Genomic DNA, 21,459 nt, shown 5'->3' on the forward strand with positions numbered 1-21,459 from the left:
TACGGTGGTATCTGACTGCAAAGCACTGTAATACCTTTTATGGATAGGCTAACTATGTTAGGTAATAACCTGACATATATATATGAAAATAATATATATATGAAAGTAATATATAATTATAATAATAATAATATATTAAAATAAAATTAAGGTTAATTCTAACAAAAGCAAGGTAACCAAGCTAACCTCTCTTCAATTTGGGAGGTAATGGCCATCCCATGACATACTATGTTTTAAAAAGCCACCTCTTTCAGAGTGGAGCTGACTTCTTAGAATTCACAGCATCAAAAAAAAGCAAAGAATATTTTTCCAATGTTGCCCCAAGTACAGCCAAGTCAACCACGTTCTGAGTAAAATAAAGACTCTTGCTGTATGTTCTTCAAAGCCCAACCTTAATCCCTGTGAAAGTTATGAAGTGAAAAATTTGGCCCACGCATACTTTACAGCATGGTACTACATCATTTTAGGGAAAAAGAGCATATTTATTTAAGAAAAAAAACTTCTTTCCTTGCAGTAGCCTAACAAATATTGTCTTATACCTTTAAAATATAATAAACATATTTATAAAAAAACATATTTATTATAAACATATTCCCCTATGATAGAGATTGTTTTGCCTGTTCTTCTTTCCCAAAGACTACAATTGTATTCACAGTCCTGACAAACACTTTTTGACAGTAGGCATGGACACACACAAAATTGGCTGCTTTTTTTTTTTCCTCCAACGGTCAATCATTTTTCTGGTTACTCTCATTATTAGAAATTAGTTTAAAGGAGATTCATCACACAATAGAATAGCCGTAAAATATTCTGTTACACTATTCAAGACAGTATCACTCGATTTGTGTTGGGCCCTTTAACCCATCATAAGCCAGAGGATGAGAAGGGGAGGGATCAGGGAATATGCAGATAGTATAACTCTAGAGATACTCAAAAGTAAAAAAATTGTTTATAATTAAGTATAGATGCAATTCAGTGAGAGACTTAAAATTTAAAATAAATAAATGAATAAATAAAAAGCTGAAGTGTTCTCAGCCAGGGAAGCCACCAGGCCAAGAAAAGGTTAAAATCTTTCTGCATATGACTTTTCTGCTTCATTTTTCTGTTTCCAGTCAAAAAGTTGCCCATTTTTTTCAAACAGTATAGACTCTGGTTATCCATACTCCATACAGAAAATCGGTTGCTTCTGGACAGCAAGAAAGGTACTTTTCTGCATATTTATCTGACAAAATGCGATTACATAATATATTACAGTTTCTTTCCCTATTTTACCAGCCATTTTTGAAAGACAGACTCCATACAAGACATGGAATACCTATGGTTTAATGCATTATGGAAAAATCTGTGTTCCCAAGCATATAATTCATTTAAGGATCTGTATTTATTTCTTATTATGCCATATTATTAGCTTAAACTCAATCCACCATATAACTCAATCCACCATGTAACTCTCAAATCCCATTTTAAAGTAGCTGAAATCAGGTCTGAGTGGCAGGAAAAGTGGTCATTACTCAGCATTTGTAAAACACATGTAATAATGTATAGAAAAGACTTGGTGAGAACAAACCTGAGGATCCGAGAATACTTGCTGCATATTGTTGATTGGGCCATATGGAACCCCACTACCTTCAAAGAGCTGCAACCATTCGATCGTTGCTTTTTCTGAAAACCTAAGAGCAAATAAGAAGCATGCATGTGGTTTCAACTCTGTGCTTTCAGATTGCGAAAAATCTATAGCATGTCTCCTCCCTCTCTCACTGCTTCCATACTCTTCCCCACTGATTTCTTCCCAGGCGGTAAATAACATAACAAAAATGTACTACACGTGTTCTTCAGAAATGCAAAACCCAAAGACGCAGGGGAAAGAACATAGCTGAACTGACTTCTATTTCTACCTGATCATCTGAAGCAATCCAGCAATGACGTAAAGCTAAATTTATCAGCAGTTTCAAATAAGGATCAATGGGTTTCCTCCAGTCCTTAATTACACTAATGTGCTTCACATTTGTTTTCTTTTATGTACGTATTTAACAACAAAAGATAGGTATAATGTGGGTACGAGTCTAACATACGACACTGCTCACTAAAAGCTGATGTAAAGCACCACAGTGTTTTTCCTGCATTACATCCAAAACATATGTCAGGATTAACAGCCACATTTTTTGGTCAGATAACAACATTGATTACATATTTATTTGTTGTACATGTATAACATATCCTAAGGACATCCGGTTCAGCATATATACACTGTGCCCACGCTGGTGAACACAGAGCTCCATGTCCTTGTATCACATATAAAAAGCTCAGCTTATTTCTTTCTAAGCATTCAATTCCATAACTGGTAGCACCACTCTATTTCCCCTCTTTTGCTAGGTACTTTTTCTTTCCTCATCTGCCCGGTAGAGTTACACCCATGAAGAAAACACACTCTTGAAGCAATACCAGTCACTGAGAGATGGTATTTTCTGCAGCTGTCTGGGATTCTAAATCAAAGGTGAACTTATTTGGAGATCGTATCTTAAATTTCATGAAGGTAAATAACAGAGGTCTACCAGCTTATTAGAAAGGAAAGATCTAATTCATGATATGCACAACACTGAAGTAATTTAAAGACCTGATGAAAATGAAATTAATAGAAACCTTGATAAGGGACACTCAATTACTGGTATTCTGTAGCTCACCAGTTCAGAGTTTCCTAAGCGTTATCCGGAACAATGTCAGTAACACTCAGCTTTACTCCTAGCATATTATAATGCAAAAAACCCCTTCCAAGTTTCTGACAGAAAGTTAACAGAGACAAAGCCCAAAAGCACAAAACCCCCTAAATCAATACAAAGTCAAACTTTGTAAACTTCTTTTTATACATATGCAGAGATTGGCTGCAAAGTATTTCATGCTACTTTGAGACTAAAGAAAAAAAACTAGTGATGGTGACAAGTTACAGTTATAGTAAGTATATGGCACAGGTATGGAACCAAGCTTCACAGTTAATGTGTTTCTCCCTGTGCAGGAACGACTTCCCCAAGCTTTGATGAAATAAATCCTGATACCCAATGCATTTTGCACTCTAAATAAATAGGAAAATGCACAAGTTTTGCACTGCTTTTCCTCAGAAATAGAAGCTTTACTCCTGCTGAATACATGTGAAGTTAACAAACAACACTAGCAGAAATGGAAGGAGCAATAATACAGAAAAATCAGAATAAAAGGCTTTAAAAGTGCAACATGTATTATAAAATGAAGCATCACTTCTGAAGAAATGAAGCATAATGAAGCATCACTTCTAAAGAAAACAGATATAAGATTATTGCACTGTTCAATTATACACTTTATTGAATATTAAAGTTATTTCATGGTAAAGATGTAGTCAGCCATAAAGATAATGCCACTCACTCTTGGACACATCTAGGGTCCATCTAATTTAGTATTCTATTGCTGACCATACCTAGAACCAGGTACGGTTTATACATTACAGGAAACTGGGGAAAAAGGTAACTACAGAGAGGTAGATAACCGTCCTTCCTCAGCGATTGCAGCCATTAGGAAAGCATGATTTTAATCTAAAATATAATTTGTATTTCCCTTCAGTAGTCTCTGTTTGGCAACAATTCTCATAATCCGTATATTCTTGTTATTCATAGCCTTCTATTATTAAGGTTTGGGGCTCAAACTACTGCACAGTGTAAATATGATTCACACGAAAAACTGTTTCCCATCAGTTATTGGTGCCATTTATACAAAACTGTGCTGATTCTCTGCTAGCAACTGAGCCGCTTCCCTCCTGAGATGCTTCATAATTCATGGCCCACTAACTCCCTTTTTATAAATTAAAAGCTTTTTTTAGCTACTACTTTTTCTGACACTTCAACCTCCACTACTGTCTCATTTCTAACAAAAGACAGCACATCTGCAAGAGGACTCTTGGACTCAGCATCATAACTTTGGTGCTGAAAACCATCACTAAGAAATTATTGTAATTCTTAATATTTATATCATCATTCCCTTGATCTATTAGTAATGAATAAGCCCTGCTATGTTATGTTCCTTGTACTTCCTTTTAAGACAGAGTTTATAAATATTCTCCTGAGTTTAAAAAAACAAACAACTTTTGGATTTAAAGGATAGTCTGAAAATGAAGTCTTTTCAACAGGAGTGTCAATTATCTACATCTGCATAATCAGCATGCTACTTCCTGATGTCATGGCAAATCTGAATAATTTTCAAGACATACATTCTTCTTCAGTAACATTATGAGTGACTCAATAGACAGTGAAGTGAGTGCATGTTTTGCAAAATTTCTATGGGGTGTATGAATTTCTGAAATTTTAGCTTCTGCTGAGATTTTTCCTTCCTATGTAACAGACAAAAAAAATTACCACAATTTTGCAGAAAACAAGTGATGTTCTGTTTTAAAAATACTTGTTTTGAATGGACCTAACAATTGTCTTAGTCTTACTTATTAATTTATTTATTGGTGGTTGGAGAGAATTCCTAAAAGCTTTAAACTCAATCAAAGATGTAAAATCCCACATTCTATCACCCTCAAAGGAGACAGACAGCATTGTCTCTTGAAATTGAAACTCTTGACCTAAATCTGATGTAGAATAGCTTCCTTTCTTTGTGGTAAAAAGAGGCTGTTGAGAGCATATTGTTAAGCAAACTGTTTAAAAACAACACAGAACATCACCACTGCCAATGAAGGTCTATTATTCAGATTCTGAGAGCAACAGCATGCAACTATTTGGTTCATTCAGCTGTGGTTTAGATATTGAAATATTTGTTGTACAGCAGTAAGGGAGAAATACTGTTTCAAGATTTGATAAAAGATAAGGCGTGGATAAAAAATGCCCCAAGTTTACCTCTCTGATGTCAGCTGCACAAGCTTTGAATTTATTTTTTTTTTTGCGAACCTGTATGTATCATTCCCTCCATCTAAATATAATTTTTAATAGCACTTACAGAAATAAATACCATAACCTTTCCTTATAGCAAAGGACTGGTGTTTAGGTTGCTAGGTATCAATTGACATCATGCTCAGCACTCCAAAATATCAAGTAAAGACCTTCAACAAAAACTTCCAATAGAAGTAAAAGACTAAAATTCTCTCCTGAAAATGAAAGGCTCCATCAGCAGGAATTTACAAGGCCTGGCCAATCCTCTTCCCCTTAACACTTGTTTTAAAACATTTTTCTATGTTTTGATATTGCTTTTTATAAATATCCTACTTAGTATATAATTTCCTTTTCTTAATGGAAAAAATTTACAATGTCGTCTGCTGTCTTTCAGTAGGGAAAAAAAGTAATTTTTATATACATATATAAATAAAATCATTGATGGCAACACATACAAGGCTAAACAATGGTCCATCTTCCAAACTTAAGCTAGTAAAAAAACATCCAAGACTGTACAGCAAGGCCTCAATGATACTCAGTGACTGGAGGAGAGCTCAACCATGTGATTCACACTACAGCTTCATATATTTCCAGATGAGTCCCTTTTCCCTCTAAAATGTTCCATCTGCTATAGATATAATCACATAAATGCCATTTAAATTATCTATGATTTATTTGTAGAATCATTTTAAATCTGTAGCTTAGCTTTCTGCAATTATTACCAGTATTTTAGAAGTTCAAAAGAATTTACTTTTTACTGTACTAGTCTGTGGTATGAAGCTTGAATGCAGGCTTTCTGAACACACCTCTGAAAAAAGAAGGATATGTACCCCAATGGAGAACAAACCCATTGCTAGGACCTTTACTGCAAAGCCTGTACTAAGGCTTACTTCACTAAAAGAGGTAGTAGTCTCCATGATGTCTTATTTGCATTTTAAGCAGTACTCTGAGCCTCCTCTGCACTGAATTACACAGCACTCATGAAGCTACTGAAGTTGCAATATTGAAAAGAGGCATCAGATTCTGAAACATTTAACATTAAAGATATTTTATGCTTAAAAATATTGTAAGAATAGAAAGTGTAGCGTGAGCTGAACTAATTGAAATGTTATTTCATGGGAAGAAATCCAACTAAGTATATTTTTCCTCGATTCGTAAATCTGGCAGGCACCATTAAATGAAAAATGCTAAAATTAAACTATACACTCAGTAAATTAAGCAAAAAACATTACAGCACAATATAAGAAATAGCCTCCAAAAGTCCAAAAATTAAATATCAAATAAAAAGGGCTTACACCTTATTTCCTTACACAAACCACAAGTGTAGTTTTGCTTCTTAAAAAGCAAGACCTAAATCCCCTTCTGCTTTCTAACAAATTCTAATTAAAAAAGGGAGAATGGATAATTAATTGCAAAAAAGAAAGAGAGCATCTGCTCGACTTGCACAAGTTGGATGAAATGGCTTTAATGAGTTAGCAACATACCTGAGTTCTATTAAAATGTACTAAGTTTCTCATCCTGTTAATTATTAACGTAAACTGTTTCTTTTTTAGCAAATATTCTGTCTTTCAATGAAATAAAGACTTGTAAAGCATGAATGAATCCACTTTGTGTGCATTCTTTGCATATATCCCATTTTCCATGTTTCCTAGGAAACCTTCAATCATTGCTACATCCTATGTGGAAGGGCATCCACGCTTCTCTAACGGATAAAACCATCCAATTCCACACAAAGTGAGTTTAGAAGAACTACTGAAGCAAAACACTGCTCTTTTCTGTAGGAAGCTTATAGCAATTAATTTAGAGAAGTAATTTGGACAGCTACCAAATGCAGATGGAACAGCAACATCTAGGATTAGTAATAGTTTTTTTACATGTGGTCAATCACAAAAACCTTCTCTGTTCTTGCTAAAGTCCACGATAGCATTCTTGTGTTTTCTAGCACAACCTGAGTTTGCATTATGGTTTTTGCACTGGTTTGTTCTATCAACAGTCTATTTACTTTCAAATATCTACAATATTTTCTCTCTTCCCTACTAATCATCCCTTTAATGGTAGTTAACTCAGTAAAATAGATTGTACAGTTTCTTACAGTAGCATCTATGGAAGACGCTATACAAAATAAAAGTCATGGGAAAAAAATTTATTTGGAAAATTCAAATAATGGATCATTATCCCTTAGTGTACAATAAATATACAATTAGAGTTTTCAAAATGTATACTATAGTATTTACTCAATAGTCTGTAAGCATCTCTGAGTTAGCGTCTAGTATCCTCTTGGCTACTGATTAATCACTCAGCAAACCACAACAGACCCTTAAAATCTCTGGGATCAACATGATTGTACTGACATGTTTTGCCGATGGATATGTCAACTACTTTAAAAGATGTCACATATAGCAGATTGTAAGTGGTAGCTACATAAAGTACAGTCCAGATATTTGTAGGTACCACAAATCCACCCTGAAACTTGTTTTAAATTTCTGCATACTTTAAATATTGTTACCAGTTTGATAGAACCATTAATAAACCTTCACCTTTATGTGCAGAATTTCTGCTAGAGATGAATGGACATTCATGTTCCTTTATGAAGTTTTGCATGCTGTTTTAAAACCATACATGATTTTTAAAGAAGAGCATACCAGAGAGAGGGAAACACGTCCATATTGTAAAACATGTTTCTTATGGCTCCTGAGTAGTAAAATCCAGCATGTTCCAGAACTAATTCTTTTTGGATTCAGATAATGTTAGACTATGCACATCAGAAATGTACTCCTTCTCCCAAACCTTCCTCTCTTTTTCTCAAGTAAGCAAAAGGACTGTAACTTCTATAGCTATGACAAAGGAAGTGCAAATTAACTGCAGGTCAGCTAGGTAAACACACATCAGTAAAAGCACATTGAGAATAATGGAAAACTATATTGATTTTGTTGTTGTTCTTTTAACTACTCCAGGGGAGTAAAGAGCTAACAAGGGTCAGGTCAAAAAGCTCATTCAAAAATCAATTAAAAGATCTCCCTTGATTTCAGCAGCCTTGTAGGTAGTAATGTATGTCATCAGAAAAAAGATAGCAAGTTCCTTTTCAGGAAGGATCTTGAACTTCACACTTACGTATGAAAATGCTTAGAGGCTTATTAAATGGTGAGAAAAGAACACAGAAAATACACGTTAGCTTACCCAGTCCAAAAATCAGATGTTTGAGACATTTTGGATCTCACTCTGTTGCACACATAGAAGTCAACATAAAACTAATAACGATTTAAAACAAAGCATTTTAAAGCAAACTGGCAGTTTGGCAGCTGATACCCACACAGCTCAACCATCTATGCACTGATGGTGAGGTAGATGACTGGGGAAAGCAAACCTCACCAGCTATGCCACACTGAAGTCAATTATCTTTCAAACTTCAGATACCTGTCTTGCTGAAGCAGTAAACAACCAGATGCTCATTCCTGTAATGTTATCAACAGTGACTTCAGTCTGCAAGGCTCTTGGTTTTAAAAAAGAAACAGTGGGGAGGGGGAAGGAGATTTACAGAGACTGGGTGTGTCTCAACAAGTGTGAATTTAACAATGCTCCTCATCAAGCAAATTAAACATTTTACAATACACTTTCCCCTTTAGGTGCCCTCCTCTTCTGTTACTAGGTGGAAACAATTTAGCAAAGATCTCATTAACTGAGGATCAGGTTCCTCTGTGCTTCCTTCCTGCTCATTCCTTTTCCCCTCACACTTATATACGCCATATGCAGCTGTGGTGCGCAGTCAAAAATAAGGGCTTTAAAATACAAGTGCTAGGAATAGAAGTTCCACTCTGAATCGTTTCCAGCCCTAACACTTCTGATTTAAGTCTACAATAAATTAGCTATAGCTGCAGGAGCACTAATCATGATGAATTTATGTGCTCTTCATTATGTGAGCTGCTTCACTTTAAAGGCTGATGGCATGTCTGCTATTCCCCTTCCTCCTGTACTCATTCAACCCCACACACTCTGTTCCATTTACAGGTTATTTTCCCGAAGTACCTTGGATTACACATTTAGCTGCACTGTGTTAAAATATGTCTACATCGCTGAGATGCAGGGTAGGATTAACATTCAACTTCTGGAGTAATTTGAAGAAGGAGGTCAACAGATTAAGCCCCCTTCCCCAAAGCAGCTTCCCTTAAAACTGGCATTATACCAGCTTTTGCACAGATGCATCTCAAATTACATGTGCACACTATATATCTATGTCTTGACGTATGTATGCACATATACATACGTATATGTATGTATATACACACATACACAAAATAATCCACATTGTGCCTGGTACTATTCTGTTCCAGAGGAAGCAAAGGTAAAAGTGGAAGGGAGGTGGGGGAGAACGGAGCAACAATTAAAACTTGGTTCTCGTGGATAGATATACATCTAACTCACAAACCAGAGGTTTCCAGTGGAAACATAAAAACCAGAGCGCTCTGTAGTCTGTCAGTTCTCACATGAGCTGGGAGTCTCAGGGGTCTCTGTGGTAGCCATTGAACCTGACCTCCACCCAGGTAGGGTCAATTTAAATTTGACTCCTGGCACACACCCAAGAAAGGAAGGCATTCAGAGGCAATTTGCTTTTGTCAGAGTTCTGCTTTGTTGTCATTTGGGGAAAATGTCACCTAAATAAAGAGGAAGATACAGAAGGCACCAAAACTTCCTTTTTTGCAAAGCAAACGTAGTAGATGTGCAAATGTCAGCAGTAGGAGGAGAAAGAGGAAATAAGAAGCTGGGGGAGCCATAGGAAGTGGAGGAAGGTGATGGGGACAGGAAAAAAAGAGCATAGCAGGAAGAGGACCAGAGATGGGAAAGGGATAACACCACTAGTAGCAAAACAAGTACAAAATACCCCACAGGCTATATTCTTCTTCCCTGTGAATATCCTATGACCCAATGGTCCTTGCAGCACTGTATTCATTTCCCAATAGACTATGGAACTGAAAAACACTCCCCCTCTCAAGATGTCTGGGACTGGTTTCTGTAATTCCCTCCTCTTGCCCCAGTGTGAGAGCTGGGTCTCTTAGAAGCAGCATATCACTCCAAAGTTGTCTACCTTCCTATCCCTTTTATTGAGATCTGACAATCTCTATGGATATGTGAATTTATCCTCCCCTACCTGCTCTCCCCTGCTCGCTTTCATGTGTACTCTACAGAGGGAGTTGAGATTTTGTAAGCAGACAGCAAGTTGGGATGAAGAGCTAAGGACAGATGTGTTTCACTCTTCATTTCTGTCAGGGAAGAGAGAGGATGAGAAAATTCTTTCTGAAATGAATGGAGCAATTCACACCTCTCAGAGCTGTTGTTTCAAGCTACATTTATGTCTCAAGCCATATTCATCTCCATCTTGTATTCTCACTCAGCTCAGGACATCCGACTGTGATGAATAGGTCATTTCACACCTTTCTGAAAACTTTTCTGTTTAAAGGTCAATTTCTTCTAAGTGCTATATAATCCCCATGCTTATCTAACTGCCTTGAAATCTAGCACAGTTACTGCAGGTGGTGAGTAGAATTATTGATCTAAATTAGAGGTCATTTGAGTCAAGAATTCCCAAGTTACAGCCTTTTTAAAGAAAAACAGCATTCCTTAACATTGACCGATTGTACCAATGTTCCTTTGTGCACACATCTAGAATAAAACTGTGGCCAGAGTCTCAATTGCTTAACATTTACCTTAGCAAATGAAAGGCATCAACTGTCTCCTTGGTATTCAGAGTTCAGATGTTTTTAAAAATTTCAGCTCCACACATGCAGCAAATTAAATGCTCAAGACTTCAGGAAGTTCCTGACCATTTGAGTAGGTCTGAACAACTCCTCCTATTCCTAAATAAAACCTGGGAAATCCCTTTCCTTAAGAGGAGGAGGCAAGAATCCTTCTTCCCACACTTACTAAGTACTCAGAAGTTAGACACGAATTACAGTTAGTCCATTTTGAAAATTAAGAAAAATAGGAAAAGAAAAGGTAAGTCATACCTCTGGAAATAGTTCACAATAGAGATAGGAGGAAGGGGACAGGTTAGATAGGTCAATGGAAGCCTACTCTAGGCTCTGGTGGGACCTCAGCTCAATAAGATTATAACAGCATCAACAGCTTGGAAAAAAAGTATGCATGTATGTACTGTGCAACAGCAGTGATATATGCAAGCAACTGCAGAATACCAAGTATCTGCCATATAAATGGTGCTTAAAATACCAATGACTTAGTGGAGCAGGAAGAATGTATAAACTGAAAATGGCAGCAAAAGAGGTTGGGGGAAAGGGAAGGAAACACAACTATATGTTTCCTCTCATGTGCTTCTAGTCACCATAATTACTGTTGAGATGCTGAGATATAGACCATATCTGTGAATCTTTTCACTGGCCTTAGCAGCAGCAACACCCTCAAAGGATTCCACTACAGGACCGTAATTCCCATTTATGTTTCCAAGCATGACAAAAGAGAAGGAACATTTAGGAATCACCAGATTCCTACACATAGATGCAAATTTTTACCTGCTTTTTCCTGCTCAGCCTGGCACACCAAAGAAGTTTGCTGACTTTTTCCATTGCAACATCACTGGAAAAAAGCTGCTTTGTCTCAAGTTGTATGCTACCCGCCTGGCACAGCATCAAAACGAGACATGGATGAATGGCCTGACTAAATCCTTAAAGAGCTTTCATGTTCCTTTTTGCCTTCCACCACACAAAGGAGGGGCTCATCTCAACAAAAGTGACTGTAGTAGAACCCATGTCAAGAAAATCACAAGTCATCTAAGCTGCTCCAGCTCATGTCACCACAAATTCATTGTGAGGTGGATAGCAGTGTACATATAGCGAGTGAATGGGAGGGTCTGCAGGTGTTTCTTTCCAACTAATGCACCTTAGGTTTATATTTTCCATGTGCTGGAAGCTGCAATACTATCAAGCAATCAGTGATTTAATTAAGGTATTTTTCAGTGAAATTCGGCCATTACTATTTTGTCATTTCCCTTCATTTCTCAAGGGTTGACATTTTTCAGCACTGAGAAACTATTCATTTAATTCTCTAAGTAACTTCAAAAATGAACCACATATAATTTTACAAATAACTGTACATTAGTGAATAAAAGCAAAGTTACCATGGAATGTGTATGGAAACATATTCGACCTCCATTAGAATGCCAAAGGTGTTTGTTACAGTCAGTGTTTTAAAACTGAATGCCAGATGAATTCACAAGAATATGACATAACAGAATACTATTGGAAACATCTACTCCAAAAGTGTGTATACAGTCACACACTTGCATATAAATTACACAGAAATTCAGCCTAAATGATGCTAATAAAACAGAACATAAACTCTGACAAAAAAGACATAAAGCAGCAATTGAAAGAGCAATGAGGTAATCTGATGAACTAATAGCTACAGATATAAAAACAAATAAGAATTCTGGTGATTCATTCAAAGAACAACTCTTCCTTGAACTTTATCTTCTTATTCAAATATTGGCCATAAAAAAAACCCTGCATTCAAAATTAAACACAAGCAACAAGCTATTAAGTAATTGATCCGTGGATGGCAAAACAGCACTCTCATAAGGTACCAGAGTACATCAGATAAATGCCATATTAAATGAAATGAACTCCAAGTAATAAATTGACATGAATCAACTTTGAAACTAAGATTAAGTGTCAAGAATGTAAGAGCTCAAAAGTAGGTCAAAAGATAACTATTCCCTTTCAAGGGTTTAAAACGTATAGGAAGAGTGGGTTCATCTGTGCTATCACAACACATTTGTTATAGGAAGGCAAGTAAAGACGAGTTCCAAAAGTTCATCAGGAACAGTTGTACCATAATTATTTGAAAATGCAAAATCACCTGGTACTTCAGTATTTATTCAGGGGCAGGACACCTGAAAATGGACAGGTAAGACAGAGACAAAAGTGCAAGTGCAGCAGGAAGAGGCAAAATCACTCTCTCTACAGTCTTTAATGTAAGGTGATTCTAGTTCTCAATATCCAAAAAATGTGTGGGGTTGAGAGGAGAGGGAGGGGTGTGCTACTGAAACTCTTTTCTCAGATGGAATGAAAAGGGGAGGCATCTGACTTAATGCTCCCAAAAAAAAAAAACAAAATTGCCTGAATGATAATTGTTATACTTCTGTTGACAAAGACTCATACAGGCCAAGTGTCAAAACGATAGTGTGACTTTTCTTGAATCATTGACAACAGTAGATATACTGCCTCTTCTGCTCATCCCCTGAAGTATGAAGTGTTGCTGAAGCCACTTTGGGTAGCTTTACACAGATTAATTTTTTTCTTATGTTATATAAATTTATCATCCTCTCCATTAAACAGAAGAGCACTCCACAGAAATAAGGCCTTCTCAAACAGAATGAGGAAGATAACTAAGCTATTTTAATCTCTCAAATAAAGGGTTCCTGAGCTTCCTCTTGAATAATTTTTAATTAAAGTATTTAATAGGATGATTCCCACATAGAATACTAAGCACATACCCTTTTGATTTCAAAAGGATTGACCCAGGGAGAATTTGGGGCACAGAGTACCACAATATAGAACCAGCAGTGAGGGAGTAGCATCAAGTGGAACACCCTTGGATACAGCAACTCTCAGTGAAAACTTTAAAATCGCAGTCACAGCAAAAGCAAACAGTGCTCCAAGCATTTTATTTCCAGGAGTTACATTCATCCAGGAAAGCAGAAAGCACTGGTTGTTTCACTAAAGTTCAAGTTAATGGTTAAAAATAAGTTAAAATGGTTTCTGAAAACTTAATCTGTGGTCTGGCTTCTTGCTAGTCCACACCACAGTCTGTGTGCAAAAGGCAGTATATTTAACATCAGTAAGTGTTCTCAATACTTTTTTTTTTTTTTAAAAAGTATCTCAAAAGAGTAAAGGAAAATTTTCACATGATGAGAGCTTTTTATTCATGACTATTTGCATTAACAGTTTAAATGTCATTTCTTCCCTTTTAATTAACTTACCGGGTTGACAATATGTCAATAAGTTCTCTTCTGTTCTGGACTCTGAGTGTATTAGTTTTGTATCTGGAATCCTTACTAACTTCAGGCAAATTCAGGATCTAAGTAAAAATAAAGGTGAGTAAGAAATGTGCTTGGCAGGAGATATTTATATAGCTAAGGAAATTCATTACCAATTTAAGATAGCTTTCCAAAAATCCCTACTTCTCATTAATCTTTTAATATAGATTAGGAAATTAAGAAAAGATAATGCCTCCTAGTTAATGTTACATAACAAGTACAGAAAAAGACAGTAATTAAACTGAAGATCCAAATCTTAGTTGATAGCTTTCACCATTAGCTAGGAGAAATTCTTATTGTAGAAGTTTGTAAGTTATTACCGTGAGGTTGGAGAGATCTGTAGGATTATCCTGCACTAAGTTATATGTCACAGAATAAGAAATATGACTGTACTTCATATGCTATACTGAGAAAAGCTATGTCTAAGAATATTTCTTTCCACTTCAATAATTTCTGTCAAAAAGGCAAAAAAAACGAAAAGGTGCTTTTCTATTGAAATGTCATAGTTTTTCTTTATGATTTCTTCCAAAAGAATTAATAAAGAATATTGGTGGTATAACCTCCAAGAAAGGAGAAATATATCTTCTATATGTAACTCCCACCTGGCACATTAGAAATTTAACCATCATGCAAAGACAATGTGAATTATACTATGAAGGGGATTAAATGTGGAGAATGAGTCTTAGAATTTTGTAGAGGCATTTATGAGACAGAGTAGCTGTGTGGACAATCAATACTTACTATATAAGTTATCTGTTCATGCCACAATGTATTCATATAGAACATAAATAAACAGAATGAGTTGTGCTTTCCAAATTTAATAAAAAATATCCCAATATCAGCTACAGAGGAAGGCAGAATAGAAGCTTACAAAGAAAGAGACTGTCATGTATTCTTCATGTATTTTTACTCACTAACGCACACTCAGGATCAATTTTATTTATGATGAGTCTTATAATCATTCTAAACATGCTACATTTTTTTACAGGGCCATTTCCAAGATGGCTTACAAAAAAAACAGTACTGGCTCAAAGCTGAAGTCCCTATAGCCCATCATCCTATCTCTGCCTGTGGCTGAGTGCTGATGCGTAGGAAGAGCTTAAGAACAGGGCCAGTACATATGATACTACCTTAATATTCATCCAAACTCCAGCCATCCTTAGATTAGGGCATTTCTGAGTTGGAGCTGTTTTCTATGTATTTAGCGATCCTCAATGGATTTTTGTTTTATTAACTTATTCAGTCACTCCTTGAAGACATACACCTATCTACTACCACATGTAAGTGATGTATAGATTGGTGTCAATCTATCTATTTGCCTCAAAACTAAAATTCTACTAATTCCTCTGAGAGTGGTTCAGACCAATGCCACCATCATTTAATGACTCCTCACTTTGCTAGAGTGAATAAGGATATGGCTTCCCTTCCAAGTGAATAGCTGTTGATGACTTAAAACCATCAGCAAAATAGGTATTCTTTCAACATGTATTTAGAGATACTCAAAACAGATAGTCACCTTTGACATAGTTGTCACCTAGAGTGACAAAACTAAGCATGGAAACCAAGGTATCAGTAAGTTACGTTAGAACAATGACTGTATTGCATAACTTTTCTGCAGATTTTTATCTGCAAGGTAACATAACATCAATCTAGGATCTTCCATCAACACTTAATTCACAACATATTCTCTTTTCCTTCTATGTTTATACAATCTAGTTTATGAAAATCATAACATATCATAATCTAGCTTTAGAAAATGTTGTTCTTTTCCTATCTGAAAGTTTAACAATAATATTGGTACCCCCTTTAAAATTATCTCCTCTTTTTAATACTGCTATTTTGGAGTTACAAATCATTGCTTTCGAGAAAAAAATCATGCAAGGCTGTTCAAAGTAAATGATAGTGAATACTTATTTATGAGAGCTTAAAAAAACAAGAAATTAGTCAGAAAACTGTGGTTACATTTGATGAGTTATATGAAAACTGATCATATGGAGTTGCTCACTCTACCGTTTTAATTAACGTTACTGACTTCAGCTTTAACTTAATGTCCATCTGTTGTAAAGCTGCATGTCTATATATGTTCTTCTCAATTTTTTTGTGACTAACAAATGCACATTTGAGAAGTTATTCATTAATGTGCCATTCATCTTTCTGCATCACGCTGCCAATGTTAGTTTCTTCATTTCACTGTAACCACTTGGAATGAAACTGCTGTTCTCCGTTTCTAGGCCTCCTTCAAGATCTAAGATGCACATTCAGAGTTTACGCTCTCTGCATTTTGTCCCTCAACACTAGCAAACCTGTTTGTACTCTCCTTTGCTGTACACAAAAGCTCAGTCTTCTGAAGACTCTTGCTCAGTATTCCTATTTAGACTGGAGCAGCACACATCAGGATGTGCTTTTGTAACACCTGACCACTATGAAATGCACTTCAGCCAGCAGTGTTACAAGTTTTTCTGCAATTATCCAAGTCCCCAAACAAGCTACAGTTAGTTGTCATTGATTTTGAAAATAACACAGTGAATTATTCCAGTTTTTTCTTTCTGCCTGCCTGAAAAGATACGGTTGAAGCAGAATGTTTGCAGTTGTTTACAGCTTGAGCCAGCTGTTACATCTCTAGAGTATGTGTCTTCAGGGCAACAGCTTCCATACAGCCTATATTTTTAGCGCCAGCTCATCTCAGAAAGGTTCTCTAATAGCAATTCCAATGTTTGAATTAGTGGTCTCTGTATTTACTAAATGTTCACTAGGGTGTTGCGGGCCTTCCTGTAATAAAGTCCTCTTCCTTTATTGGCTCTCCCTCTTCATGGTGTTTTAAGTTCCAAATCACCTTCGACTTAGCACAGAGCATACCTCTAACGGATTTCACAGCATTCCACTGACTTCCACATCACTCCATTTCTGGGCAATTTAACGGCCCAAATCCATACCTACAATAACTCAGTAAGGGTAAAAAGACCTTTCTATTTAAAAACAAATATGACAAAAATCTAACCGTTACCCAAAACTTGAACTATTTTTTCTGGTTTTTTAATCCCTTTGAAATGAGAGCAATCATCATTTTTCCATGTTCTGTACCTCCTACTTTCAATTCTAGAAATACCAGAACACCTTTATAAGGATAAAACAAAAAAACATCAAGCATGCAGACTAGGGCCAATATTCATCTCACTTAATTTTAGTCCTACAGATTCTGAGGTAACACAAACTGTAGAAACGTTGCCTCATCTTCTGGGGTACCATTCACTCCTTACTGATTACAGAGGGAGCGTGTAGCAACAAGTCACACAGTCTCTCAGCTGCACCCTAAAGTGAGGTGAATGCATGGTCTGAATTTTTAGTGCCTTCTAGCTCACACCATGGTGTCAGAACCTTCTGAGCCAGATCTTCAGCTCTGCCTTACTCAAGGATGGCAGGAAGACCAGCATTTGGTACGTAATTCTTCAGGTGATAAAGCACCAAGAAGACATTCACAGCTATGTCCTGGGACTTTCTGCAAAGATTTCCTTTATGAGACAATAAGACTTTGATAACACTGAGTTGTGGCAGGTAGACACTTATTCAGTCATTAGTCTTAATTCACGTTAAGATAATGACCACACTATCGTGGTTGGACAACTGTATAAAGAAAACCCGCTGAGAAGACTTAGAAGTTAACTTGCTACCTATTGAGAGAGCCAATTCAAGCAAATGAAACCAGACCCCTCCAGATAGCAAGGTGGGGATATGTAGCCCAAACTGCACTAAGAGAGAATCACAACTGCACTATCTTCTTACTACATATTCCAGTTATTATTTGTGAACATCCATGGAAATGTGAAATGTCTGACATGAACAAATGGGGGAAAATAATGCTCAATTTCCTGAGGCTGCTAGCTCATTTAGAGTGTGATTAATTTAGGCTAAATACCCAAGTTCCCAGACAAAAAACATAATGACAGGAAAAATGTAGAACTCTCATTTTAAAAAATGCTGTCTAATGCTATACGCAAAACTTCTCTTGTCCCAGCTTACATGTTACTGGGGTCTTTTGTTTGGAATGTTGCTACACTTTATTTAAGAACAATTGTTTCCCTACAACCACTCCTTCTCTTTTAAAATATATTCACTGTCCAGGGAAAAGCAATTCCAGGTATTAAAACAACAGGAAAAGAATATGTGAAAAATCCAAAACTATTTTACAACTTTGCAAGCTACCCTCTGTGAAAACAGAATTGTCAGAGTCGTGTTCCTTCAGTTCAAAATAATGAAGATACCAGATTTTGAACGCAGCAGTCCTGTTTGAAGATTTGTTCTTCAACATCGTATGTCTGCACCACTCCAAAGTCGGCCCGCAGTCCTGTAATATTTCTGTTCTAAGAAGTCCACACGTTCCTCTGTGAGCACAGACCAGCACATACTAGTGAAAGGACTACGCCCTCAGCTACTGATTAAAGTGGCACAAGAACCATCCATCCCCTAGCTTTGCTAATAGCTGTGCCTACCATGTATTTTATGGAGAAACTATCACTTTTCTTCCTGAAGAAGGCACCAGTGTGAATTCCGTGACATTCACCATTCCAGAACTGGAAGGTTGTTAGCTTCTTCGGGTTTTGGCTAATTAGCTGTGCAGCTGCACAGACTTCAAAAGGGGTTCAGCACCCACAAGTTTGGTAATTGGGGTGTTCTGAAAACAAAGGCAAAGCACAGAACCCATATCAGTCCCCTAAACTACCAGGCAGCACCCCAGGGTTCGAATTTATACTCACTACTTATTTTCACAAAAAAGGGGAATTAAGAAGCAATCAGTAATTATTTTCCTAGTCAGAATGGAAACTATTACACATTTCTGTACCGTTGCCTAACACACCATTACCTTGCATACAGTGACAAACTGCTGATCATTTCCAGCTCCCACCACAATGTAGCCATCCTTGGTCTTAAAAGCCTGGAAGAATAAAGATAGGTGATTAGCTGTAACTAAACTATAAAATATTAGCATATCTTTTAAGTGAAAACTTTGTAAATAACGTTCAAATGACTTCCTTAAACATTTCCATTCAGATCCAATCTCTAGCCCTATAAAAGTGGCTCAAAGTCATCCACAAGGATGGATGCGGACCTTTTGATTTTTCTACAGTTGAGAAGTTATCTTGGTTAATAGTTTATTTGCTGAAAATGTGTCTTGAGGCATCCTGAAACTTTGCAAATGTGTCCCACACTCACAGGGACTGAGAAGGATTTACCAGGATAACACGTACTCACCAGGAGTTATTTACTCAGCTTCACTCTTAGCCTGACTGAGAGCAGACAGCTGCATTGAGATGTCACAGACCCTGACCAAATACACACAAAAAAAAAATTGCCAAATATCAATGATAAGTTAGGGACTCTCATGGGGATGAAAGGGATAGGCTGTATCTTTCCAGCTCTTCAGCTGAAGATTAAGCTATCTCCCTGGTCAGCGGTCTCAAGATCGAGCTCCTGGAGAAAATGGGACTTCTTTTCCAGCTTTGAGGATTTATTTTTTTCTTTTGACTTCATTACAGTGGCCTTATTGGCACATTTAATGGTGGACAAAACATTTAACTGGGTAAGACATAACAGCTTTCATTTCAGTCTAAATCATCTCCACTTAGATTTTTACTGGAAAAAAGAAAATCTGTAATTGGCATCATCCTCAATTTTTACCATTGTGTCAGGGCATCTTCTAAAATTGGATAATGGAAATAGATTCCCCTTTCCTCCACACCCCTTCCTTATACAAGGGTGTGTAACTGCAGTTTCAGTCATATGTGTTACAACCACAATTTTCACAAGCATTTGGGAAAAATTCTTTCGCTATTAATTTGACTTCACTGTAAGAGGCCAGCACAGGCTGGTGCACTAATGGTGATGAGGCCTTGCGATACTTTCCTGCAGACAGCAAAACTCATTTTCCATTCTCAGAAATCAATTTTTTTATGAGCTATCATGTCCTGATCTAAAGGTATGAATTCTTACTATAAATTTTGGTAAAATAACACACAAATATAAGCCCTGGTGTGGGAACACTTTAATAATAAAAAGTCTTCTCATGCCACTGTGGTTTTTTCTCCTTCAGAAACAGGAATATGCTCTTCCAACTTGGGATCATTCATACAGATACAACTACATCCACACTAAGACTCTTTTACCGCCTGGTATAGTCAAAACTTTAAAATTATATGTGGAAAATTATGTCCACTGAAATGCAAAAAACTGAACATCATAGTTAGGATATCACTTGTTTGCTCTTGCTATGTTTCATTTCCTGGTAAATAGTATTGGTCAGTGATAAATTTTAGCAATTTATTTTTCACACATTTAATTAAGCACTTCAGTCTAAGATTCTTAGCAAGCAAAGATGAAATTCAGTAAACATTTAGTCCCAAGCATGCAAAAAAAGTCCCACTGACTTGGCCCCAATACAGTAAAAGTCTAGAAGCATGCATAATATAAAGGTACTGCATACTCACGCTGACGAAAGCAATGAGCACAGAAAAAATTGGGGAAAAGAATACAGAAAAGAAAGTTGTATATGAATGCATAAACATTTTTTAGATATATCTGTTCATGCAGATTTCTGTCTAAAACAATCATGACAGAGCCTGGTCTAAGAATATTTGAGAGACTTCCACCCCCTCCAAATAAATGGCTTTTAGTAGGAATAGTGTTGAACTAAAACTGTCAGCATAAACTTACTACCTTTAGTTACAGGCAAGATCTGTTTTCTGAACACCCTGCCCAAATCCTGACATGTCTTTGCTGATGCTCTGAATTCTAAAACCAGCCACACACATTTCACACAAATTATGGGCTAAACACTACACGTATCTGTGTGCATATGTAACACAATATAGTTTTTATTGGTGCGACCACCTACTACTTCCAGTAAACACAAATTAGAAATTCTTTTACACATTCTTTTAAACTTCTAGTCTGGATGCCTGTTACAGACTGCAAAGCCTACAATATATGTCATATGTACTTATATACAGATCCCCTTCCTCCGCACTCCAGAATATATTTAAATTGGTAGTATGGGCAAATCTTAGAGAGTTTACTATTTATCAGCAACTTCTTTTGAGACTCGCATCTCTGTAAGAAGACTGCAATCACACAATAGCTGCATACCACTATGAAACATGCATCTGTACCCATGGGCTGCCCATGCAGCAGCGGAAGTCACTCTAAATTTAAGGGCCTGGTTATTAGCATTTGTGCTTCATTTGCTTTGCGGAATGTGTGGGAAAACTGATTATTCTTAATTGCATTGTATGTCTAAAAAGCTAAAACAACAATCATGCCATCCTTACACAACAAAAATGGTATCATAATAAATGCAGCAGTGTCTTTTTCCATGAAGCTTAACTCAACTGTCTTTGGCTGCTATTTTAAGCTTCCCATTACAAAACAGCTGATTATTTGCCAGTCATTGCTGCTGATAAAGCAGAAATTTCCAAATGTTATTAGCACAATATTGATGCCAACATTTAAGGGTGGTAACAATGGTTTTATTCA

At 36.5% G+C, this 21,459-nt stretch overlaps 1 protein-coding gene across 5 annotated transcripts in view; it reads right to left on the reverse strand.

Moving 5' to 3' along the window:
* The window catches only part of SUGCT (succinyl-CoA:glutarate-CoA transferase), a 338,149-nt gene that overhangs the window by 192,940 nt on the left and 123,750 nt on the right, over positions 1-21,459 (reverse strand). For all 5 annotated transcript variants that reach the window (XM_076332286.1, XM_076332284.1, XM_076332285.1 and 2 more), the window contains 3 exons: positions 18,794-18,865; positions 13,879-13,976; positions 1,568-1,670 (listed from right to left, as the gene is read on the reverse strand). In XM_076332286.1, the coding sequence (XP_076188401.1) occupies positions 1,568-1,670; positions 13,879-13,976; positions 18,794-18,865 (273 nt within the window). The remainder of the gene's footprint in view (positions 1-1,567; positions 1,671-13,878; positions 13,977-18,793; positions 18,866-21,459) is intronic.

This window comes from Aptenodytes patagonicus, chromosome 2 (genome assembly GCF_965638725.1).
Source record: "Aptenodytes patagonicus chromosome 2, bAptPat1.pri.cur, whole genome shotgun sequence".
NCBI classification, from domain to species: domain Eukaryota; kingdom Metazoa; phylum Chordata; class Aves; order Sphenisciformes; family Spheniscidae; genus Aptenodytes; species Aptenodytes patagonicus.